Source organism: Canis lupus, chromosome 8, assembly GCF_048164855.1.
Source record: "Canis lupus baileyi chromosome 8, mCanLup2.hap1, whole genome shotgun sequence".
Classification (NCBI taxonomy): Eukaryota; Metazoa; Chordata; class Mammalia; order Carnivora; family Canidae; genus Canis; species Canis lupus.
In genome coordinates, this window is record NC_132845.1 from 54,210,094 (window position 1) to 54,235,995 (window position 25,902).

Below are 25,902 nucleotides of genomic sequence, written 5' to 3' on the forward strand. Positions count from 1 at the left end.
GGGACTCAATCCCAGAACTCCAGGATCACACCCAGGGCCGAAGGCAGATGCACAACTGCTGAGCTACCCAGGCGTCCCTTATTTATTTATTCGAGAGAGGGAGAGGGAGAGAGGGAGAGTAGGTGGAGGAGCAGAGGGAGAGGGACAAGCAGACTCCATGCTGAGTGCAGAGCCCGATGTAGGGCGCGATCCCACAACACTGAGATCATGACCTGAGCCAAAATGAAAAGTCAGACACCCAACTGACTGAGCCACCCAGGTACCCCTCTTTTGCCCATTTTTAAGTTGGGTTGTTTATCTTTTTATGGCTGAGAGGTAAGAGCTCTCTGTTCTGGCTATGATTCCCTTATCGGATACGTGACTGGTGAATATTTTCTCCCATTCTCTTAATTGCCTTCTCACTTAAATATATACATATATATATACACATACATATGCATATATGTTTGACATAAAATCAAGGGGTGCCTCGGTGGCTCAATTGGATAAGCCTCCAACTCTTGATTTCAGCCCAGGTCTTGGGATTGAGCCCTGCATTGGGCTCCTGCTGGGCGTGGAAACTGTCTTGGGATTCTCTCTCTTCCTTTCCCTCTGCCCCTCCCACCCCTGCTTGCACATTCACACTTTCTCGCTCTCTCTCGCTCTCAAAAAAAAAAAAAAAAAATATATATATATATATATATATAGAGAGAGAGAGAGAGAGGACACAAAATCACAATATTACATTGGTTGCTGGTGTGATTTTTCACTGTCTTGGTATCTTTTGTGTCTTGTGGGTTACTGAGTCCCATGGATTACTCTGGTGGGAAAGCGGGGGAAAACCCAACTCCCTGTCAGTGGGAAGAGGGATTTTCTAATAGAAGCAGGGCTTTTGTCCCTTAGAACTTGAAGAGATGTTTGTCCATGTGAGAGGAAGAAGGGCAAGTTTTAGGACAGGGGAGCAAGGCTTAGAACTGGAATGTGCCAATGCACGTCCCAGTTAAGTGTTTATTTTTCCTCTTGGACACTGTAACATTGCTGGTATGGGTGAATGTTTTCCCTCCTACATTCTTTTTGTTTTTTTTTTTTTTTCCCACAAGAGAACAAATCTACACCTTTATTTATTTCAGTAAGTTTAAATCCTTGAAGGGTACAGCATCACACGGATTCGGTGGCCAATGGCTTTACCAGGAAGGTTGCTTCTGAATTTGGTATGAACCATGCCACTGCTTCCATGAGCATGAGTTACTTTTCCCCAGATTACTCTGGTTTTGTCTGGTTTGCCACCAGGAGTTACTATGTTGTTCTTTGCTCTGTACACATAAGCACATTGCTTGCCTAGATAGAATTCAGTTTCATCTGGAGCATAAACACCTTTGATCTTAAGTGGAGCTGTGTGCTCCCTCTGGTTCTGGAGACCCCATTTATAGCCTGCAAAAATGGCCTTGGACCAAAGCCTTCCAGACATATTCGTCGTTTTAGGAGTCCTGTTTCCACCAGGCTGCACTTATTTGCACCCAAAGTTCAGGAACAGGAGCACTTCTCACCTCCACAGGCCCCAAGTTGGTGGAAAAAGCGCCCTCCTACATTCTTTTTTGTTATCCAAACTCTTCCATAAAGTCTGAACAGCTTTGTGTGATGGCGATAGGAGGAGATTAAGGACTAAGCAAAAACCAAGAATGATCTGATCTACATCTCCTTGCTGAGGCCACCCAAGGCACTTGTCTGCCTATGGCTTCTAAAAGTGATGTCTACTTTTCCTTCAGGGCTCCACTCAAATGTAATTTCTTCAGAAGAGCCTTCCTGAACAAGTTCCCCTGTGTCATCTCTTATTGCCTGCTACACTTCTCACTCGTGGCACACCTGGCAGTTTAAATGGTATGGAATAAAGACTATGTGAGAAATTTCCGTTCTCCCATTTCTCTCTGAAGCAGGCCTTTTTCCCAACCCCTAGCCCAATACTTGACACACAGTAAGAACTGAATAAATAGGGATCCCTGGGTGGTGCAGCGGTTTGGCGCCTGCCTTTGGCCCAGGGCGCGATCCTGGAGACCCGGGATCAAATCCCACATCGGGCTCCCAGTGCATGGAGCCTGCTTCTCCCTCTGCCTGTGTCTCTGCCTCCCTCTCTCTGTGACTATCATAAAAAAAAAAAAAAACTGAATAAATATTTGCCTTAAGAATGAATGTCCAGAAACCCTAAGCTTAAATCCTACCAGCTCAACAGCTCTCTGGGAAAGAGATATTCTCTTTTTAAAATTTGGCAGAAAAGATCTAGATTAATATCTCATTGGGCTAAAGGGATGGAATATGTCCATTGGCCAGGTCTTGTCATGTGTCTACTCTTGGCCCCAGGTCAGTGGTGAGGGCTGTTCTCAGCAGCTGAGAATAGGGTGGTCTGGTTTCCTGAAGACAAAGCCAGATCTTCATGCAAAGAAGGGGAACTTCTGTTGGGCAGACACAAATTACAGAGGCTCAGAGGAGTTAAATACCATGTCCAAGGCCACAGAGCTATAAATGGTTAAGTAGTACAGTCCTTGTTGGTCTTTCTTTCTTTCTTTCTTTCTTTCTTTCTTTCTTTCTTTCTTTTTCTTTCTTTCTGTCTGTCTGACTTTGGACTTGGACAGAGTAGTTCAAACTTTGTTCCTGCCCTACTTTCCCACGGTCAGAATTTCAGGTGCAATTTTGTCTTGCCAAGAGCCAGTGGAGTTTTCCCAAGATGACTAAAGGAGCCAACACTTCAACCCAAAATATCTACTAGCTCTTGTATTTTCCAAAATTTGTAGCACAGAGGCCAAGGATAAAACACTGAATGATGGGTTTCTTCTTTTTTGTTTCTAAGATTTTGTTTACTTATTCATGAGAGAGAGAGAGAGAGAGAGAGAGAGAGGCAGAGACACAGGCAGTGGGAGAAGCAGGCGTCCTGCGGGGGAGCCCAATGCAGGACTTGATCCCAGGACCACGGGATCACAACCTGAGCTAAAGACAGATGCTCAACTGCTGAGCCATCCAGGCATCCTTCAATGATGGGTTTCAAGACCATTTATATTTTTCATTCTCCTCACCACCTGATGAGATGCCATCTGTACCTCACCCCCCTCCCCAAGCTGCATAAACGTGAACCTACTCCCTGCAGAGACCATAGCATCTGGTAAGCTGAAGGCCTTTGCTCTTCCAGGGGAATCTGAATTTTCAGGGACCTCAAAAACAGAGGAGTGAAAGCTTAGGGACAGAACACTTGAGGGGCCAGTCCATACCCAGACCTGGGTCAAATCCTGGCTCTGCCATATACTGTGTAACCTTGGAAAGTCCTTTAACCAGTCTCAGTCTCCCTGTGTATGAAGTGGGGATGGTAAGAGGGTTGGGATAGGAGTGAAAAGAGCTAATGCCTGTAAAGCAGTTACCACAGTGCCTTGTAGACTGAGTGCTCTATAAATATCAGCTCCTATTGCATCGCTTCAGAGGCATGTCAAAGCAGGCATTACAAATGACAGGTGGCTCTTGACCACAGAAAACATGTCCACAAGCTAGTGTTGTGCTGAGGGAGGTGGGAGGGGCGTTGAGCAACAGATAGGAGTCCATTCTTCCTAGGAAAAGTGTAAATATGCCTACATGCAAACCCAGATGTCATCATCTGTCTCTGTGTCTGTGTTTGCTGGGCCTTGCTTGAGCAAAGACTCAGAATGCCCTCCAGCTCCTGAAATGTAGATACCCCTTGCCAAGAGGAGCCACCTTAGAAACGCTTTGGGCCGGGGCAGGGGCACCTGGCTTGCTCAGTTGGAGGAGCCTGTGACTCTTGATCTTGGGGTCTTGGGTAAAAGCCCCATGTTGGGTGTAGAGATTACTTAAGTAAATAACGTTTAAAAATTTTTTCTTTTGGCAAATCTATCACTAAGAGTCTCAGTTTTATGATCTGTGAAATAGAGCTAATGCAACCTACCTTTCAGGGTTGGTGTGAAGATAGAATGAGATAAATGAGATAAATGAGATAAATCACTCAATAAGTATCACTTATTTTTATATTTGAAATACGAGTTGTAAAATCTCTAAAATTTTACTAGAAAAGTATCTGGAAGGATAGAATATCAACATTAATATATGTCAACTATGTATAATTAATATAATAAATAGAATTGATACATATTAATATGTATTAATATTAATGTATCAATACTAATACATATTCTGTATTGTATTGATATATGATGTATTAATATTAATGCATACTAATATGTAATAATACTATTAGTAATAATACTAATATTAATACATACTAATTATATATAATATATTAATATAGCCTTTACTTTTTTTTAAAAGATTTTTTAAAATTTTTATTTATGATAGTCACAGAGAGAGAAGCAGAGAGAGAAGCAGAGAGAGAAGCAGGCTCCATGCACCGGGAGCCCGACGTGGGATTCGATCCCAGGTCTCCAGGATCACGCCCTGGGCCAAAGGCAGGCACCAAACCGCCGCACCACCCAGGGATCCCTGGGATCCCCTTTCCTTCTTTATACCTTTCCATATTTATCCATTCATTGCCCAGCTGTTTATTAAGCATCGAGCATGTGCCAAGCCCCGTGCTGAGAGTTAGGACTACGGCAATGTACTAGAACGATAAGGAATGTCTAGAGGGCAATAATTACCCAAATGATTGCAATTGTTGTAAGTGCCTAAGTTTTTACAAAGCAGAAACCAGGACAAAAAAAAAGGCAGTTTCTGATAAAAATATTATAAGTTTACGCACGGAGACTTAATGAGCTGGATTTCTAGTGATTTTGGAAAGGACTTCTGGGCTTGCCCACGGGGAGGGCGCCCTCTTGGCAGGTGGGTGCTAGGCCCGCCCCTCGCATTAGGTGCGAGCGAGGCGCGGCTTCTGCGCTGGAGCCCGGAGCCCCGCCTGGCGGCTGCAGGACCGCCCACGGCCACCAGGGGGCGGCCACGGGAGCGCCGCGCGGTGCGCCCGCGGGCCCGGAGCCCCGCCCCTGCCCGCGGCTCGAGCTCCTGCCGCTGCCCCAGCCGAGCCCCGCTCTCGCCGGGATCCGAGGCCGGACGCCGCACGCCGCACGCCGAGCTGCCCCGGCTCCGCCGACTGTCGCCTGCGCCCCGCCCCTGGCACGCGTCCCCCGCGCCCCGGGATCTCTCGGACCGCCGCGCGCGGCCCCCTCTGCGTCTCCGGAGCGCCTGCCGGTGCGCCCCGCTCGCTGCTCCCCGGCACTCTCGGGGGGCCAGCCCGCCCTGCACCCTGGAGCACCGGGCCGCCAGCCTCTGCCAACTCCTCTGGATCCTCGCGGCCGTGCGCAGCGGCGGCAGCGCCTGTCCGCCCGAGGGAGGTGGGTGCGGGCGCGGGCGGGGGCCGGGAGCCGGGAGCCGGAGCCGGGAGCCGGGAGCCCGCGTGCAGGCCCGGCGCGCCCCTGTGCACCCGCGCTCCGCGCGCAGGGGGTCGGGCGTGGGAGTGGAGCGGAGGCGGCGCAGATGGAGCGGGGGGCGCTGCTCCTCGGGTTTCAACTCCTGGCGGCCGTTTGCCTCTGTGAAGGGGTGTGGGGGGGGGGGGTCCCGCAGATGAACGGCCGTGTCTGCTCGGAGAGCGCTTGGCGCACTGTTGACTGGGAGAGGCAGTGTGGGGGCCTCCGCCCAGGGCTCCTCGGAACCCGCGCAGGGTGCGGGCAGCGCTGCCTTCCTGCCTCCCCCGGGGCCCAGAGCCGCATCCCCTGCCCTCCCCCCACCCCCCGCCCTCGAATTCCTGGAACCTCGAGGACAGTGTAGACGCGCCCCTGCTGCATTGTTGGCTGCGGGAGGGGGTCTGGGTGTTGGCAGGCTCCGCGGACACGTGCGCCGAGGGCCGGGCATTGATAGGCGAGTGGTGGCGCGGAGGTGGAGGCCTCCCGGGTAAGTCCCGGCCTAGATCTGTCTGCCCCGGTGGAGGATTGCGGGGAGCCAGCCTAGCTGCGTCCCCAGGTTGACAGATGGGCTGTGGGCACACTCTGGCTTCTCGGCCCTGCCTTGGGGCCACAACGTCAGCCAGGAAGTGGAGTGCCATCGCCCATTCCTCTGATTTTACAGAGGAGGAAACCGAGGCCCAAGGTTGTCCAGCAGCTAATATGCAAAGCTCATGGAGCCTGCAGGTGTAGAGCAAGCAGGTGGGAGCCGGTGGTGCCCTCTGTGTGGATGTGTGTGGAGGGGGGAGGTTCCCAGGGAGGCTTCCTGGAGGAGGTGATATTTGAGCTGATCTGGAAAGGACGCCAGTGGAAGGAGGTAGGGGTTAGAGATAGCGTATGTGCACATGCATTCCTTTGTTCCTGTATTGACAAATATGATAAACCTCCTTGATGATGTGAATTCAGGTGTAACATAGTTGGGATTGCCATCTGGGATTGCCATCCGTCTCTTTTGACTTCCCTTCTCAAAGAGGGGTGTGTGTGCAGGGCCCCCAAGTTCATATATTATGCAAGTGTTGGGGAGGCAGGAAGTCAGGGCCTGATGATCACTTGAAATGGTCTCAGATTACATAGGATTAATCGTGTCCGTTCTATGACTTACAGTTTCTCTCTTCTGTGCTGTTGGGGGACAGAACACTACTTTTTGACTAAGGATATAGCCCTGACTTTATTTTAACCCATTTTTAATGTACCATGTGGCAGAGATGGCAGTGAGTCGCCTATGGTCGCCTATATGCACATTCTCCTCTTCCTGAGGTATGTCCTGGCTGAGTTTCCCAGGTGCCCTTACCGTTTGGTGGCCTACGTGATTGCGTTTTGGCTGATGGAACGTGAGCAGAAATAGCCTGTGCCCCTCTCAAGTTTAACCCTAAAAACCTCCCTCTCCTCTTTCTACATTTACCAGTGGATTGGGAGGGCTGGGAGTGGGGGGCAGGGGGCGGAGCTACCAGCACAAAGGAGCCTGAGCCCCCAAGTGACCTTGGAGCAAACCCCCCCCTTTCTGCCTCCCCTGAAGTCCCTGGTTCCATGTCTGCTGAAGAGAATGGGGTCCAGTAAGCTCTTTGGAAGGTCTGGGGCTGTGCATGGGGTTTGTTGGCTGTGGCCTTCCCCTCCGGGTGATCTGGCTGGGCCATTCCACTGTGGAAGGGTGTCTTTAGGCCTTTTTTCTCACACTGGTTGGATTCTCCAAATACATCTTGTCCAGTTTGGGGCAGAATTGGTGGCCAGCTGCCAGGACACTGAGAACAGTGTGGAAGAAAGCTGAATGTCAACAGCAGAAACTTAGATTTGTTTAAGCCCCTTCTCTAGAAGGTTACTCATTCTTATCCACTTCTTAAAGCTGAAGCAGAAAAAAATCAATGATCAGGACTATATCCAAAGTAATACCGGCTGGCTGGACTGATTAAAAAATAAAAGTTTCTGTGTTGGAGAGACCAGTTCTGCTGACCAAGAAGCTGCAGACTATTGCCTTAGTGAACTGAGAAACTGAGAATGTTCTAGAAAGTGATTATGGTGACCACCATGGATGGAAGCAACTTGGATTTTTTTAAGATTTTATTAATTTGTTTGTGATAGAGCACACAAGCTGGGAGGGAGGGGCAGAGGGAGAAGCAGACTCGCCGCTAAGCAGGGAGCCTGATGTGGGGTTCGATCTCAGGACCCTGGGATTATGACCTGAGCCGAAGGCAGACGCTTAACTGACTGAGCCACCCAGGGGCCCTGAGGCTTGGATTTTTAAATGTTGCTGGATTAAACCCTTGTAGTCAAGGCTGATGGGCATAAGCAAGAAGGCTTCCAACCAAGGAAGGCGTGAGTCATTAACCCGCTAGTAATAAAGTAGGAGATGACCGTCTCTTGGTCCCCAAAGTCCCAGGAGCATTTCAAATGGCTAAAAAGTCAGAGCATGGAGTGTTCAGTTCTTCAGCTCTGACATTTTTCTAGACCTAGCAAGGACTCCGCAGGGAGTGCCTGGAAAGCAGGTGGCTCAGCTGCAGAGAATTTCTCTAGGCCATTGGTTCTCCAACTTTATGGCACATCAGAACCACCTGGTGAGCTTGTTTAAACACAGATTGCTGGGCCCACCTCCAGAGCTTAATTCACTGGGCCTGGAGTGAGGCAAGAGAATTTGCGCATTTAACAAGTTCCCAGGTGTGGCCCTGCTGTGAGTGGTCCCATGACCACGCTTTTAGAAGAACTGTTTTAGCAAGTGATGGCTGAGTGAAAGCCCTGATTCAGCCCACATTGGCTTCACACCCACCTCCCCCACTTTCTAGCCATGTGATTTGGGGCAGGTCACTTAACCTCTCTGTTACCTCGGTTCCCTATTCTGTAGGATGAAGCTGATAGTGCCTACCTCCTGGGATTCAGGGGAGGCTTCTTGGAGGAGGTGACATCTAAACTGAGACCTCAAGAATGAGCAGACTTGGCCAGGGGATGGGTAGGGAGGGCAGGCCAGGGTGTGTGCCAGGCAGAGGGCACAGGGAGTGTGAAGCCCAGGGAGCTGAGAGGAGCTATGGCATAAGTGCTTTGTAAGTGATCCTGAAATGCTGTGAATCTGTTCTGGGCTACATGTCTTAGGGCAGGATTGCAGTTGAGGGAGACCTGGCCAGGGTGTGGAAAATGGGCTGCCGGGAGGCCCACATTCCATTGGCCCCAATGAGGTCACATGGCCCCACCTAGGCACACAGGATTCTGGGAAATGTAGTCCGTGGCAGGGCAGGGCAGCATAAAGCCCTGGTGGAGAGCTAGCTGTCTATGCCACAGTAGCTTTTTCTGACCCTTGGCTACCTCTCTTATCTCTTCTCCACTTTGCTTTGTTGGAAGAGTGAATTTTACAGATGAGGAAGCTGAGGTTCAATTTGCCCAATGTCACTCAGGTACTAGTGGCAGAGACAGGCCTTTTTTTTTTTTTTTTTAATTTATTTTTTATTGGTGTTCAATTTACTAACATACAGAATAACCCCCAGTGCCCGTCACCCATTCACTCCCACCCCCCGCCCTCCTCCCCTTCTACCACCCCTAGTTCGTTTCCCAGAGTTAGCAGTCTTTACGTTCTGTCTCCCTTTCTGATATTTCCCACACATTTCTTCTCCCTTCCCTTATATTCCCTTTCACTATTATTTATATTCCCCAAATGAATGAGAACATACAATGTTTGTCCTTCTCCGACTGACTTACTTCACTCAGCATAATACCCTCCAGTTCCATCCACGTTGAAGCAAATGGTGGGTATTTGTCATTTCTAATGGCTGAGTAATATTCCATTGTATACATAAACCACATCTTCTTTATCCATTCATCTTTCGATGGACACCGAGGCTCCTTCCACAGTTTGGCTATCGTGGCCATTGCTGCTATAAACATCGGGGTGCAGGTGTCCCGGCGTTTCACTGCATCTGTATCTTTGGGGTAAATCCCCAACAGTGCAATTGCTGGGTCGTAGGGCAGGTCTATTTTTAACTCTTTGAGGAACCTCCACACAGTTTTCCAGAGTGGCTGCACCAGTTCACATTCCCACCAACAGTGTAAGAGGGTTCCCTTTTCTCCGCATCCCCTCCAACATTTGTTGTTTCCTGCCTTGTTAATTTGCCCCATTCTCACTGGTGTGAGGTGGTATCTCATTGTGGTTTTCATTTGTATTTCCCTGATGGCCAGTGATGCAGAGCATTTTCTCATGTGCGTGTTGGCCATGAGAGACAGGCCTTAAACCCAGATCTGGGGGATCCCTGGGTGGCCCAGCGGTTTAGCGCCTGCCTTTGGCCCAGGGCACGATCCTGGAGTTCCGGGATCGAGTCCCACGTCAGGCTCCTGGCATGGAACCTGCTTCTCCCTCCTCCTGTGTCTCTGCCTCTGTCTCTCTCTCTGTCTCTCTATGTCTATCACGAATAAATAAATCTTAAAAAAAAGAAAAAAACCAGATCTGTTTGTCCCAAAAGCCTGATGGGCAGATATAGTCTGAGTGCTTTTTTGAGGGCCACTCCATGATCTAGGCTTTCCCTGCTCAGGATCTCAGCTGTGTCTCAGGCTAACACCCCGATGCCTTATAATTATAATGGGATACTCCCTCCACTCCACGCTTGCAATGCCCATGATATGAGCAGAATTGCCAACTTTTCTCTAGTTACTCGCTCATGCAACATGCATTTATGGAGAACTTGGTGTGTGCCAGGCATTGTGCTCTTGGGAGCTAGAGAGGAATAAAACACGGCCCCTTTTGTTCCAGATGCTCACATGGTCTGGCCACCGAAAGGCTGTGTAAACACAGAGTTCTCCTGAGAAGTGAGACATGCTGTATCCCTGGCCTGACCTGCAGGAGTACAGAGTGTCCTGGGTACATGAGAAGGGTGCCCAGCAAATGATTAAAAATTAAAAATCAGACTCTTGTGCATCTTGTAAATTGAAGCTATAATTACAATATTTTGTGCTTTGTCTTCTAAAGTGTATTTTTCTGATTTTTTTTAAAACAATAAAATTGTCTTTGCTCCATGACAGTTTTATATGCACAAAGCACAGTGTACTGCAGTGACATTTTTATGAGCCTCAGCAGAGCAAATGTTGACTGAGCTCCTTGGGTTCAGCTGGGGGTTGCTGTCTCTCATAGGTGAGCTAATTTCTCCAATCAAAAGAATGGTATGCCCGGAGATTTGCTTTTAAGGAAGAGAGGAAGGAGAGTAGGTCAGGGAAGTCTCCTAGCACTTCCTCCAGAATCTTTCTTTTTTTAAGATTTTATTTATTTATTCATGAGAGACACAGAGAGGGAGAGGCAGAGACACAGGCAGAGGGAGAAGCAGGCTCCATGCAGGGAGCCCGACGTGGGACGATCCCAGGACTCCAGGATCAGGCCCTGGGCTGAAGGCAGCGCTAAACTGCTGAGCCACCTGGGCTGCCCCCTCCAGAATCATTTTAAAGCACAGTCTCTTGGCACCGTTAACATTCTGAGCTAAATAATTAATTCTGTGTTGGGGGCCTGTCCTGCATGGTAGGATGTTTAGCAGCATCTTTGGCGTCTATTAACTAGAGGCCAGCTATACTCTGAGAGTTGTGACAACCAAAAATGTCTCCAGACATTTGCCAAGTGTCCCCTGAAGGGCAACATTGTTCTAGACTACATCTGTTTCCTATCGCTACTATAACAAATCACCACAAACTTGGTGACTTAAAACAACACAAATTTCTTATGGTTCTGGCTTCTGAAATTCAAAAGTAAAAGTGTCAGCAGGGCTGAGTTCCTTCTGCGGACTCAAGGAGAAATCTGTTTCCCTGCACTTTCCAGCTTCTAGGGGCTGCCTGCCTTCCTTGGCTGTGGCCCCATGCTCCATCTTCAAAGCCAACTGCATAGTATCTTCCAATTTTCTCTGTGACCCCTGCTTCCATTGTCACATTTCTTTAGCTCTGGCCTTCCTACACCCTTTTTATATAAGAACCCTTGTGATTGTATAGGGCTCACTGGATTTTCCAGGAGAATCTCCCCATCTCAAGATCCTGAACTTAATCACACCTGTGGAGTTACTTTTGTCATGTAAGGGAACATAATTCACAGGGCCTGGGTTTTAGGATGTGGACATCTTTTGGAGGGCCAGTGTGCTCACATAGAATGTTTGGCCTTGGGGCAGCTGGGTGGCTTAGTGGTTGAGTATCTGCCTTCGGCAGGTCATGATCCCGGGGTCCTGGGATCGAGTCCCGCATGAGGTTCCCAATGGGGAGCCTGCTTCTTCCTCTGCCTATGTCTCTGCCTCTCTTTGTGTGTCCTTTATGAATAAATAAAATCTTTTTTAAAAAAAAGAATATTTGGCTTCTGGGTGTAATGGAAATGCTTATGGAGAGCCTGGCAGGAGTGAAGTGACTTAGGGAGTGGGGCATAGGAGTTGGTCAGAGCACAATAACAGCTGGTACTTTTGAGTGCCAGTTCTCTGTCAGGTGCCACATGCCTGCTCCCACTGACTCCTCACACGGCTCCAGATATGGGTATTGTCCTCTGTTTCATGGATGAGGACACCACCCAGGGAGGACTTTCTGGAGGGAGCAGAAATTTGAGCTGGATTCTGAAGGGAACCAAGGGGCTTAGCAATAGGGAAGAGAGGCTTTTCAGAAAGAGGGTCCTCTGTGGTGCGCAAGCAGGAAGCTAAGAGCTTGGTGGTGAATGGTGACTGGTTCTTGGGCAGCGCAGGTGGGGATAAGATGCAAGGAGGTGGCAGGTGGGCATGGACATCTATAAATCAGTCCTTTTATTCTGACATAAACTCTATTATTTCCACAGTGTTTTAAATAAACATTTCTTTTTCTTTCCTTTTTTTAAGATTTATGTGGCATCTGCATGGCTCACTCGGTTAAGTGTCTGCCTTCCACTCAGACACTTCCACTGAAGTGGCCTTCACTGCCTTCCACTGCCTTCCCCATGATCTTGGGGTCCTGGGATTGAGCCCCAAATCAAGCTCTCCACTCAGTGCTTCTCCCTCTGCCTCTGTCCCTCCCCCTGCTCATGCTCGCTCTCTCGCTCACTCTCAAATAAATAAAATCTTTAAAATAAATAAAAGATTTATTTTAGAAAGCGTGCGAATGTGCATGCACACACACGCGCCAGTACAAATGGGGGGATGGGGGTAGAGACAGAATGCCTTGATTCCACAACCCCAAGATCATGACCTGAGCTGAAACCAAGTGTACAACACCCAACCAACCTAGCTACCCAGGCGCCCCTAAGTAAATGTTTCTTCATGAGCACCTACCATACGCCAGAGATAGAGACATTAATAAGACACTGACATAAGCTTGACTTGGTAACCTCTGATCCTGTACATTTGTTACTATCCCCACCCCCAGTAAATAAATAAAACGTAGTCTGGAGAGGTATTTGATTAGCACTGTGGAGCCCTGCTCAGTGCCAGGCACTGTGGGGGACAGACTCAAGGCGTGGCTTACCCTTAGAACAGAGTTTTGGCTCCTAACGGGGAGGCTGGGATTCAAAGTGGGCCCTGTGGTTGCAGAGCGCAGGCCCTTAGTCACTGTATTGGGCTTTGACTTGCTAATTTGTTTTTCATCAGCTTTATTGAGTGTAATTGACAAAAATTGTGCATACTTAAGGTGTACAACGTGATAATTTGACATAGATATGTATTGTGCCATGACTACCACAATCAACCTAATTAACATATCTGTCATTTCAGCGTGTTAACATTTTTTATGTGTGTGAGAACAATTATGATCTATTCTCAGGGGGCACCTCAGTGACTCATTCAGTTAAGCGTCTGACTCTTGATTTCAGCTCAGCTCATGATCTTGGGGTCACGAGATCGACCTCTATATGGGGCATCCAGCATGGAGTCTGCTTAAAATTCTCTCTCTCTCAAATAAATAAAATCTTGAAAAGAAAAAAAAGATCTATTCTCGGGGTGCCTGGCTGGCTCATTCGGAACAGCATGGGACTCTTGATCTTGGAGTCTTGAGTTTGAGCAGCAGGTGTAGAGACATTTAAAAGAACTTTTTTAAAAAAAGGTCTATTAGTGAATTTCAGGTATACAATAGAGTATTATTAACTATAATCACTATGCTGTACTGTACTTTACATCCCAGGACTTACTCATCTTGCACAACTGAAACTTTGTACCCTTTGACCAACATCTTCCTATTTCCTCCACCTCCCAAGCCCCTGTGAACAACCACCATCCTACTCTCTCTTTTTATGACTTGAGGTTTGTTTTTTGTTTTTTTTTCAATTCTTCATAGAAGTGAGATCATAAAATGTTTGTCTTTCTGTGTCTGGCTTATTTCACTGAACATAATGTTCTCCAGGTTCGTTCATGTTTTTGCAAATGACAGAATGAATAACATTCCATTGTATATATACACCAGATTTTCATTATCCGTTCATCCATCTCTTAGGTTGTTTCCATATCTTGACTATTGTAAATTAATGCTGCAGTGAACATGGGAGTGCAGATATCTCTTCCAAGATAGGTTTTTCTTTCTGGTTTGAAGAAAACTGAGAACTCAAGCTCGAGCCTAAGATACTGTTGAAACAAGCCGGGTACAGCCCCGGACAGGCTGCCCCTGCTCACTTCTCCTCCCCATCACAAAGCAGGCTGTCAGTTTCTTCACCCAGGAGCTCCAGTCATTGCCAGATGAGCGTGTCTGTGTCGAGTGCTTAGCATGGGACCTGGGATACCAGAAGCTGTCTACATGTGTCACTTATCTGCCTTATTTCAGTACAAATTACTCATCTTTGAGGTCAGTAGGAGCAAAAGTATCTTCTGCTTTCTTATCACTCATTTGCAGCACAAAAGCCACATCTTTCCTTCTCTCTCACGGTGAGATGAACTCTTACTCAGCTGTGAGAAACCATAGCTCCTTCTGCTTGGTGGAATAAGAGGTTCTTGGCGTGAGATCTAAAGGAACCAGGAGAAACCTGCCAGTCTGGGGGTGGTGGGGTGCAGAAAGGAAGTGGGATGTTCGAAGGAAGCTCAAATCTCATTTATCAAACACCAGGGAATCAATAGATGAGGACTCAAATAGATGAAATAAGAAATAGCAGAGAAGCCACATTTAGAGATGTGGCAATATCTACCTAAACTAACATCTAGAATAATTAGAAGTGGCTGCCTCTGGAGGTGGGAAGCAGGGCCGCTCGTGTCCTGTTGCAAGCGCTGTTCACTAAAGTTGAGGAGTATCCAACCTGTATGATCATACATGGTGGCCTTGGTAGGAAAGGCGTATTCTTTGTAACTGTGTGATTTACTTTTTATTTTATTTTTTTAGATTGCATCTATTTGAGAGAGAGAGAGAGAGAGAGATAACATGAGTGGGGGTGGGGAGGAGCAGAGAGAGAGGGAGAAGCAGACTCCCTGCTGATGTGGGGCTTGATCCCAGGACCCTGAGATCATGATCAGAGTGGATCATGACCAGATGCTCAACCAGCTGAGCCACCCAGGCGCCCCTGTGTGTTTTAATAATATTTTTTTTAATTATAAGAAATACTATGCCATTGCTCTACGTCCTGGCTGGGTTTTAAGCTTCATATCGGGGGTGCCTGGGTGGCTCAGGTGTTTAAGCATCTGCCTTCGGCTCAGGTCGTGATCCCAGGGTCCTGGGATCAAGCCCCGCATCAGCTCCCTGCTCACAGGGGAGTTTGCTTCTCTCTCTCCCTCTGCCCATCCCCCACCACCTTTTCCATGCTTGCTCTGTCATTCTCTCAAATAAATAAATAAAATCTTAAAAAATAATAATAAACTTCATATCACAGGTGAGAAAAAACTATGTACAACCAAACAAGTCCTCCCTGCCCTGCCTCCAAAGGGTAATTCAGAAGTCTAGGTGGGTACTTCGGCCTCAGGCATGTTTGGATTCAGGGTCTCAAATGACATCATCACTCTTCATTTTTTTCTTCATCTCTTGTTCTACTTTCCACCAAACCTTTGTTCTCTGGCGGCCTCAGCCCATCTCGGATTCGCGTCCTACAGGAAAGGATGCTCTGCCCTTCTGGGGTCTCAGGCCCAAGCGCGGGCTAACCTGGGATTGCGCCCGATTGGCTAGCTGGAGTCACATGCTCCCCTTTGAGCCAATCACCGTGGCTGGCCGTGATTGGCTTAGGCCGGGGTCATGTGACACACCCGGTTACCCCGCCAACCGCGGAAGCTGGGCGTGGGGGAGAGGCAGATCCCCGAGCAGGAGCAGGAGCTGAAGTAGGTGCGAGATGCAAGGTGGCACCTAAGTCACCCTGTTCGCCGTGGGGGCAGCTGAGGACGTGGTTCTGCCGTGCTGGGCGCATAGTAATGTGTGCACTGGCCCGCGCAGCGTGGACCATATGGGATCCAGGGTGCTGGCTCCTGGGAGTGGCGGGCAGGAGATTGTAGTTCATTTCTGCAGCTGACGAGGCAGCTCGGAGCGGGGGAGGGGAGCCCCGAGGAGGACCAGCACTCAGTGTGGCTTGGGCCACAGGCCTTGACCTAGACATGCTTTCTGCCCCAGCCACTGCCAGAGGAACCTTTTATAGCAAGACCCAGTAAAAGCAGTGGTTCCTTGGCCAGAGCCTGAAATAGCCTGTTCCCCCAGGACCCCTGAAGAAGCTTGGCTTGGCTGCTGACCAGGTATCCAGGTTACCAGCATGGCTGGGACCCAAGGCCCAGTCCCCCCTTATTTATGATCGTAAAAATGATGGTGATAAGAATAGCTCTGTGTCATTGTGCTTGCTCTGTGCTAGCGCTGTAATGGGGTGGGTACAACTCTGATTATAACCAGGAAGCTGAGACTTGATGGGGATCCTTAAGTGGCCCAGTGGTTTAGCACCTGCCTTTGGCCCAGGGCGTGATCCTGGAGTCTTGGGATCAAGTCCCGCATTGGGCTCCCTGCATGGAGCCTGCTTCTCCCTCTGCCTGTGTCTCTGCCTCTCTCTCTCTCTCTCTCTCTCTCTCTCTCTCTGTCTCTCATGAATAAATAAATAAAAATATTTAATAAAATAAAATAAAATATTTAAAAACAACAACAACAAGGAAGCTGAGACTTGAGAGGTGATGTCACACTTGAACTTGGGTCTGACTCAGAGCTCCGTGGAGCTGCCTCTCCATACAAACATTTTCCCAGGGTGTGTCAGGGATTGGGAAGGGAAGATGAGGATTTCTTTTTTTTTTTTTTTTTTTTTTAATTTTTAAAAATTTATTTATTTATTTATTTATTCATGACAGAAAGAGAGAGACAGGCAGGCAGAGAGAGTAGCAGGCTCCCTGCAGGAAGCCCAACGTGGGACTCGATCCTGGGTCTCCAGGATCACACCCCGGGCTGAAGGCAGCGCTAAACTGCTGGGCCACCCGGGCTGCCCAAGATGTGGATTTCTAAGTGAGAGCAGAAGAAGCCTTCTAGAGAATTCTGATGTCTTGGGAGCTGGGGTCCTGCTCCTGGTGGTAAGCTTTTCGCTGACAGGAGCAGACCTCTGTAGGCTAAAGGAAGTCCAGGTCAGGTGGAGATTCCTGGGAGGTCGGGGTCTTGGCTGGTGTTGGAACACACATCGAGGGGCAAAGTTATGGGCCAGTGAGGGCTCCTTGCCTGCCTAGGGGAATCCAACATCCTCCAGGGCTTCCTGGGCAAATGTGGGAGTTAGCTGACAAGTATGGGCTCTGGCTTGAGGTGACAGTTTTCCCAGGCTGATCCTACCCAGGTATTGACTTCTCATTAAGAGATGTGCTGTGACTTTTTGTGGGAGAGACAATATAACTGGACCAGTTAGAATTAGCAAGTAGTAAACGAAAAAAAGAAAATTTCAGTAGATTATGTAAGTTTAGATAGCAAAGTCTGAAGATTGTGAGTCCCCCTGATATAAGATTATGCTGCCCCAGGCTCCTTCCGTCTCATAGCTCTGCCATCCACAGCATATGGTTTCCTCTTCCTGGTTAAAAAGAGCTGCTTGAGTTCCAGCCATCATACCTCTGTTCCAGCCAGCCGGAAAAAGGAAGACTCCAAAAGGGCACATTCCCTCCCTTTAAAAACTTGTCCCTAATGTTGAAAACAGCCTTTCTGTTTATATCCCGTTGGCCAGAATTTGGTTACGTGGTCACACTTAACTGCAAAGCAATCTAGGAAGTGTAGACCTTATTTTGAGTGGCCATGTGCTTAGCCAAAAACCAGCAGTTGTTATTAAGAAGGAGAGAATAGCTGTTGGGGGACAGTTAGCAGGCGCTGCCACAGCTGCCTTAAGAGCAAGTTTATGGCAACGGAAAAACCATAAAACAGCTCCTGCTCAATCAGTTCTAGATTGAGTGCCTGCTGAGTACAAGGCGCTGTGACAGGCAGGCTCACAGCTGCTTGTCTGAAGCTCCTTTTGTTTCCCTTGTGAACTGGCTGTGGAACCTCAAGCCACTGCCGCACTCAGCTCCCCCCACAAATGGGGGAGTTGGTGAGATGAATTAATTTAGTCCACATCACCAGTAGCACAGCTTGGGTTTGTACTCGAGTACAGGTTCCTAACTATACTGCCTCTGCCGAGCACCATCCCAGCCCCCAGAGGCCAGTGACCTGCCTTTGTCAGCAGAGGTTCTGGCCCAGGGCTGAGCAGGGCAGAGTAAGCACTGGGGCTGGGAGTGGCCGGGAAGCAGGGAGAAGTGGGCCCAGGGCCCAGGCAGTTTTTGGTAACAAGCAGGGTCAGGTGGCTCAGGCATTGGCTCCAGCCCATGACTGTGTCTTGCCCACGGGATAAGAAACAAGCTTTGCAGTTGACACCTAGAGCTGTGATTTTCAAGAAATCACTGTGGGTGGTTCATTAAAGAAACAGAATGAAAAGAAAGTAAAGCAAAACAAAAGTGAGTAGAAAATAGAGTGCATTGTACAAAGTAAAGCTAAGTACAGATTCCCAAAACTTTAATTTACATTTTGTGTGTATCGAATAGTTAGGATAGAAATAGTTAGGATAGAAACTTTAATTTACATTTTGTGTGTATTGAATAGTTAATAGGATAGTTAGGACTGCTGTAATAACTGTTTTTTTTTTAAGAAATATTTATTTATTCATGAAAGACACACAGAGAGGCAGAGACACAGGCAGAGGGAGAAGCAGGCTCCATGCAAGGAGCCCGATACGGGACTTGATCCCAGGACCCCGGGATCAAGACCTGAGCCGAAGGCAGAAGCTCAACCACTGAGCCACCCAGGCGTCCCTTTTTTTTTTTTAAATATTTTTGTAATAACTGTTAAGAAAGAGCCAGAACCTCCTAGAAGGCTGCCTGCAGATGGAAAGAGCTGATAAGAATAAAGGGAATTATTGCCTTGATCTGAAAATGTTTTAAAATTGTTTTCACTTATTTATTCTTTTATACTGAAAGCAGTCCAGCTCTGTAAAAAGTGAAAACAGTATAGAAGTGTGCAAAGTTCTTAAAAGTTCCCTCCACCCCCAGCTGCCAGCTTCCACTGCCACTGCTCATCCCAATGTTGGTAGAACTCCCGGGGGTCCCTGAGGGAAGCTTTAATGCATCTACAAATGTCCTTTTTCTTTTCTTTTCTTTTCTTTTCTTTTTTCTTTTCTTTTCTTTTCTTTTCTTTTCTTTTCTTTTCTTTTCTTTTCTTTTCTTTTCTTTTCTTTTCTTTTCTTTTCTTTTCTTCTTTTCAAGTAGGCTTCACTCCCAATGTGGGGCTCCAACTCATGATCTCGAGATCAAGAGTCGCATGCTCTACCAACTGAGCCAGCCAGGCCCCCTTTCCTTTAACAAAAGTAGGATTACCATAATATACTTCCTGTTCTGCAACTTGCTATCTATCTATCTATCTATCTATCTATTTATTTATTTTTTAAGATTTTTATTTATCCATGAGAGACAGAGGCAGAGACACAAGCAGAGGGAGAAGCAGGCTCCCTGCAGGGGAGCCTGATGCAGGACTCAGTCCCAGGACCCCAGGATCACGACGTGAGCTGAAAGCAGACACTCAACCACTCAGCCACCCAGGCGCCTCCGCAACTTGCTTTTTAAATTTAACAGTTTTCAGAGTGCTTAGCTGGCTCAGTCAGTAGAACAAGTGACTTCATCTTGGGGCTGTCAGTTTGAGCCCCACATTGGGTGTAGAGATTATGTAAAAATAAAATCTTAAAAAACAAAATTTCACAGTTTTTCTTAGCTTTTTTTTTTAAACTGAAGCTATATTGAAATATAATTCACAAACTGTACAGTCCATCCATTTAAAGTGTACAATTTGGGGTGCCTGGGTGGCTCAGTCAGATAAGCGTCTACCTTCTGCTCAGGTCATGATCTTGGGGTCCTGGGATCAAGCCCCACATCTATCTCTCTGCTCAGCAGGGAGTCTGCTGCTTCCTCTCCTTCTGTAATCTCTCTCACTCTTGCTTTCTCTCAAATAAAATCTTTAAAAAGGTGTACAGTCCAGTGGGTTTTAGCATATTGGCAGTCATACAACCAACACCAGTTTGAGAACATTTTGGCCAACTCCAAAGAAACCCATTAGCAATACTCATTCCCTCCTCTATGTCTCCCCTTCCCCATCCTTAGGCAATCACTCACATATCTTCTCTCTATATAGATGTACCTTTTCTGGATATTTCCTATAAATGGAATCATTCAATATGGGGTCTTTTGTGGTTATTCTTTTACTTAGCCTGATGCTTTTAAGGTTCATTTAAGTGTTGGGTTCTTCACTCCTTTCTGTGGCTGCATAGCATTCCCTTGTGTGGATACATTTTGTTTATCTATTCATTAGTTGCTGGATACTTAGGTTGTTTCCCCTTTTAGCTATTATGAATAATACTTCTGTGAACATAAGTATACAAGGTTTTATGTGGATGTTTTCATTTCTTTTGGCTGTATACCCAGGAGTGGAATTATATTGTAATTCTGTGGTTAACTTTCTGAGGAAACAAGTGCCAGACTATTTTCCAAAGTGGTTGCACCATTTCACATTCCTACCAACAGTGTATGAGGGTTTCAGTATCTCTGTACCATGCCAACATTTGTTATTTTCTCATTTTTTAAAAAAATTATATCCATCCCAGTGGGTGTGGTTTTTTTAAAAAAATTTTTTATTTATTTATGATAGTCACACACACACAGAGAGAGAGGCAGAGACACAGGCAGAGGGAGAAGCAGGCTCCATGCACCGGAAGCCTGACGTGGGATTCGATCCCGGGTCTCCAGGATCTTGCCCTGGGCCAAAGGCAGGTGCCAAACCACTGCGCCACCTGGGGATCCCCAGTGGGTGTGGTTTTGACTTGCATTTCCCTACTGACCAATGATGCTGAGCATTTTTCAAGTGTTTATTGGTCATGAGTATATCTTCTCTAGAAAATGTCTGTTCAAGTCCATTCAAGCCCTTTGCCCATTTTTTAATTTAGGTTGTCATTTTATTGTTAAGTTGTCTATGTTCTTTATAGACTTATAAAGAACTCCTCTCTTATCTGTTCTATGATTTGTGAAGGTTTACTCGTTCTCTCGTTGCTATCTCGGTGTCCTTTGAAGCACCAGTGTTTAGTTTTGGTGGTGCTTAATTTATCTTGTTCTTTTGTTGCTTGTGTTTTTGGTATCATATCCTTTTTCTTAAGATTTTATTTATTCATGAGAGACACAGATAGAGATAGAGATGGGGGGTGGGGTCGGCGGGAGAGGCAGAGATACAGGCAGAGGGAGAAGCAAGCTCCATGCAGGGAGCCTGATGTGGAACTTGATCCCAGGACTCCAGGATCACGCCCTGGGCCAGGGGCAGGCGCTAAATCGCTGAGCCACCCAGGGATCCCCATATCTTTTTTTTCTTTTAAAGATTTTATTTATTTATTCATGAGAAACAGAGAGAGAGAGAGGCAGAGACACAGGCAGAGGGAGAAGCAGCCTCCCTGTGGGGAGCCCGATATGGGACTTGATCTTGGGACTCTGGAATCACTCCCTGAGCCAAAGGCAGACGCTCAATCACTGAGCTACCCAGGCATGTGTGTCTCTCTCTCTCTCTTTTTATTTTTTAAAGATTTTATTTATTCATGAGAGACACACAGAGGGAGGCAGAGACATAGGCAGAGGGAGAAGCAGGGTCCTCGCAGGGAGCCCAATGTGGGACTCTATCCATGGACTGGGATCATGCCCTGATTCAAAGGCAGATGCTCAAGTGCTGAGCCACCCAGGCGTCCCTGGTATCATTTCTAAGAAGGCTTTGCTTGACCCACATTAGAAAGATTTTCTCCTATGTTCTTTTCTTTCTTTCTTTCTTTTTTCTTTCTTCCTTTCTTTTCTTTTCTTTTCTTTTCTTTTCTTTTCTTTTCTTTTCTTTTTTCTTTTTCTTTCTTTCTTTCTTTCTTTCTTTCTTTCTTTCTTTCTTTCTCTCTCTCTCTCTCTCTCTCTCTCGATTTTATTTATTTGAGAGCGAGAGCAAGCAGGGGGAGGGAGAGGGACAAGCAGACTCTGTAGTAAGCATGGAGTCTGACATGGGGCTGGATCTCAGGACCCCGAGACCATGACCTTAACTGAAATCAAGAGTTGGACACCTAAACAACTGAGCCATCCCGGTGCCCCTCCTGTTACTTTCTAAGAGTTAGGTAATATTTTAGCCTTTATATTTAAGTCTTTGATTAGTTATTTTTGTGACTAGGGTAAGGAAGGGGTTCAACTTTATTCTTTTGCCTCTTATATATTCGCTTGTCCCATACCATGTGTTGAAAAGATTATTCTTTCTCCATTGAATTGTCTTGGTGCCCTTGTCATAATCAATGGCTGTAAACGTCAGGGTTTATTTATTGACTCTCAAATATATTCCATTGATCTGTGTCTATCCTTATGCCAAAACCCACTATCTTTAATTATTGCAGCTTCGTAGCAAGTTTTGAATTCAGGAAGTATGACTCCTTCAACTTTGTTCCTCTTTTTTCAAGACTATTTTGGCTATTTTGGGTCCCTTGAATTTTCATATGAACTTAGGACCTGGCTTGTTAATTTCTTCAAAGAAGCCGTTAGAATTTTGATAGTGATTGGTTTGAGTCTATAAATCAATTTGGGGAGTATTGCCATCTTAGTAGTATTAAATCTTCTAATCTCTGAACACAGAATATCATCCCATTTTTTTTAGATCTTTTTTTTTTTAAGAGTTTATTTATTCATGAGAGGCACACACACACACACACACACACACACGCACACGGGGGTGGGGGGCAGAAACACAGGCAGAGGGAGAAGCAGGCTCCATGCAGGAAGCCTGACGGTGGGACTCAATACCACATTTCCAGGATCACACCCTGGGCTGAAGGCAGTGCTAAACCGCTGAGCCACCTGGGCTGCTTTTTATTTTTTATTTTTTTAGATCTTTAATTCTTTCACCAGGTTTTGTTTTTCAGTGGACTAGTCATGGACTTCTTTTTTTTTTAATTTATTTATTTATGATAGTCACACACAGAGAGAGAGAGAGGCAGAGACACAGACAGAGGGAGAAGCAGGCTCCATGCACCGGGAGCCCGATGTGGGATTCGATCCCGGGTCTCCAGGATTGCGCCCTGGGCCAAAGGCAGGCGCCAAACCGCTGTGCCACCCAGGGATCCCTGGACTTCTTTTATTAAATTTATTCCCAAGTATTTTATTATTTTGATGTTCTTTTTTTTAAAGATTTATTTATTTATTCATGATAGACATAGAGAGAGAGAAAGAGGCAGAGACACAGGAGGAGGGAGAAGCAGGCTCCATGCACCGGGAGCCTGACGTGGGATTCGATCCGGGGTCTCCAGGATCGCGCCCTGGGCCAAAGGTAGGCGCCAAACCGCTGCGCCACCCAGGGATCCCCAATTTTGATGTTCTTTATAGATGGATTTATTTTCTTAATTTCATCTTTGAATTTTTTACTGCTACCATATAGAAATAGTACTGACTTTAGTATTCTATAATCTTGCTGAACTTTTTCTTCACTCTTTGTATATCTGTATATCTAGAGCTTCCCCTGTCTTTGTAATAGGCACACAACAGTGTATGGTATTGAAAGCTGTCGTTAATTTAACAAACCTCCACTGATGGACATTGTGGGCTGTTAGCATTTCTTTCTTTCTTTCCTTTTTTCCTTTCTTTTCTTTCTTTTCTTTCCTGTTATTGATCATGCTAAAGAGAACATTCTTTGGGCCACTCAACCATTCTAGGAGTATGTATTGAGCACCCACTCTGTGCCAGGCACTCTTTGAGGCACTGGGGTTATAGACAATAAAAAAGTAAATGAGGTTTCAGCTTAGGAACATCTCTGTGTAGAGTATAAAACAGAGAGATGTGCTAGGGAGTGCCTAGATGTGCATTTGGGAGGAATTCTTTGAATTCAGGAGCCAGAGAAGATTTTTCTAAGAGGGAACTTTTGAGCCAGGATCCAACTGATGAGAAAGAACCCACTGTTGGAAGGTTAGGGAGATTGTTCCAGTCACAGGGAATAGCAAATACAAAACCCTGGGGTGGAAATGGGCTGGCTCCCTCTGCTCACCAAACAGAAAGCAAGCCAGGGGGCCTGGAGAGCTGCCAAGGCCAGAGGAGAAGTGGGCAGGAACCAGACCAAGGCCGGCTTTTTGGCCTTACAAGCCATTTGCATTTTATTAATAATGTGGAGAGAAGCTGCAGGAGGGTGTTAAGCAGCGGAATGACTTGATCTACTCTGTATTCTAAAAAGATCACCCCAGTTGCTTAAGAAGCATTTATTTTCCCTGCCTTATTTCAAACACTGAGTTCTTCAAAGTGGAATTACTGGGTCGACGGGTTTGTACATTTAAAATGTTCTAGATGCTGCGTGCCAAGTGCCTCCCCAAAAGATAGCTGTACTTTTCACTCCGAGGATGCCAGCTCTTTTTGTCACCAGGGCCATTCAGGGTGAGGTGCACAGTGAGCTCCCCCCACCCTTTCCCTGGGCTTCGGCATCCATTGTCTTGCTTCTCTTGTAGGACCCACAGCGCTGCATTTGCTCTACAATTCTGGCTGTACTGCCCACAGCTTGGGTAACACGGGCCTCCTGGGAACATGGCAGACGAAGACCTCATTTTCCGCCTGGAAGGTGTTGATGGTGGCCAGACCTCCCAGGCTGGTCATGACGGTGAGTCCGAGGCAGACAGCGACGATGAGGAAGGTTACTTCATCTGCCCCATCACTGATGATCCCAGGTCACACCAGGATGTCAATTCCAAGGTTAATAACTACTACAGCAACCTAACAAAGAGTGAGCAGTATGGCTCCAGTGGGTCCCCGGCAAGCTCCTTCCATTTTAAGGTGAGTGGACCAACCCATCCCACCCCAGCCCGCCTGCTGCAAGAGATGGGGAGTTGGGGGATCAATGGTTGGGGTCTTGCCCCCAACAGTGGACAGCACTCTAAATCCCAGATTGGGGGATATGCCTATTAAACGGGGAGGATTTTGTTAGCTTAAAACAAGTTTCGTTACTTTAGAGTGGTGTTTTGTTTTGTTTTGTTTTGTTTTTTTAAAGATTTTTTAAAGATTTTATTTATTTATTTGTCAGCAAGAGAGCACAAGCAAAAAAAACAAAAAAATTTTTAAAAAAATTATAAAAAAAAAAAAAAAGAGCACAAGCAAGGGGGAGTGGCAGGCAGAGGGAGGAGACTCCTCGCAGAGCAGGGAGCCCGATGCTGGACTCAGTCCCAGGACCTGGAACTCGATCCCATGACCCCGAGATCATGACCTGAACCGAAGGCAAATGCTTAACTGCCTGAACCACCCAGGTGCCCCTAGAGTGGTGTTTTTGAAATAGCTGCTCAGGACCCACTACTGGGTTTTGAAAACATTGACTTCTAAAAAAATGCAACAGAACAGAATAGGTTAGGAAATATTGGAGAGCACTGAAAATTGTAAAGATCTTATTTTTTGGAACATATACTCACACATGTTCACATACGTAAATGTGATGACCTAGTTGGTTGTTGACATCTGAGTTCTAATCATGTAAATATTTGTATTTCCCCCCTGATGTATGTGTGTGTGGGTCCAGGGACGTGATTAAAAAATAACACTGCTTGGAGTTGGACATCCTTCTGGATTGAGGAAAGGGTACTTATTTTGTTAGGGATTTGTGTTCCTACCACGATAAAGCTGGTAAAAAGGAGAGGAGGAAAGATGAACATTACTGGGCTTTTGTATAATAACTGGTGATGAAAAAATTTCATTTATTTAGTTTAGTAATCTCTTTGCCCAACATGGGCTCAAACTCATAACCCCGAGATCAAGAGTCATGTGCTCTTCCAACTGAGCCAATCGGACACCCTGAAAAAATTTTGAATGCAACAATGTTATCCTGATTTAATTTAATGCCCACCAACAGAAGGTATCTGTTAGTGCTGTAAGCAAAATGCGCATCACCACTTTGGGATTTGGAATTGGAGCCATTCTTCTCTAACTTCAGAATCAATCTATTTTTAGAAAATTAATAATTCTAGTTCTTGGACAGTTGGGTATTTACTTCCTGTCAGGGCTGGAGTTCTAACTGAAGTCCCTGTGGGGCAGGCGGCTCTAGAAACAGCCTGGCGGGTCCCCTCTGAGATTGGGGGCCCCTGCAGGGTCAG

At 46.7% G+C, this 25,902-nt stretch overlaps 1 protein-coding gene and 1 pseudogene across 7 annotated transcripts in view; one reads left to right on the forward strand and one right to left on the reverse strand.

Annotated features, from left to right (window-relative positions):
* Positions 1 to 1,114: 1,114 nt before the first annotated feature.
* LOC140637639 (large ribosomal subunit protein eL33 pseudogene) lies at positions 1,115 to 1,464 on the reverse strand (annotated as a pseudogene).
* Positions 1,465 to 5,148: 3,684 nt separating this feature from the next.
* The window catches only part of EEF2K (eukaryotic elongation factor 2 kinase), a 65,315-nt gene continuing 44,561 nt past the window's right edge, over positions 5,149 to 25,902 (forward strand). For 3 of the 7 annotated variants that reach the window (XR_012035582.1, XM_072836129.1, XM_072836133.1), the window contains exons 1-2: positions 5,149 to 5,312; positions 24,277 to 24,598. Coding sequence is in view for 6 of the 7 variants with exons in the window: in XM_072836129.1 (XP_072692230.1) it covers positions 24,353 to 24,598 (246 nt within the window). In the remaining variant the exon portion in view is untranslated. Of the gene's footprint in view, positions 5,313 to 5,854; positions 6,120 to 15,509; positions 15,597 to 24,276; positions 24,599 to 25,902 lie in introns of those variants that run through there. The other 4 variants (XM_072836130.1, XM_072836134.1, XM_072836131.1 and 1 more) reach the window with 3 other exon arrangements.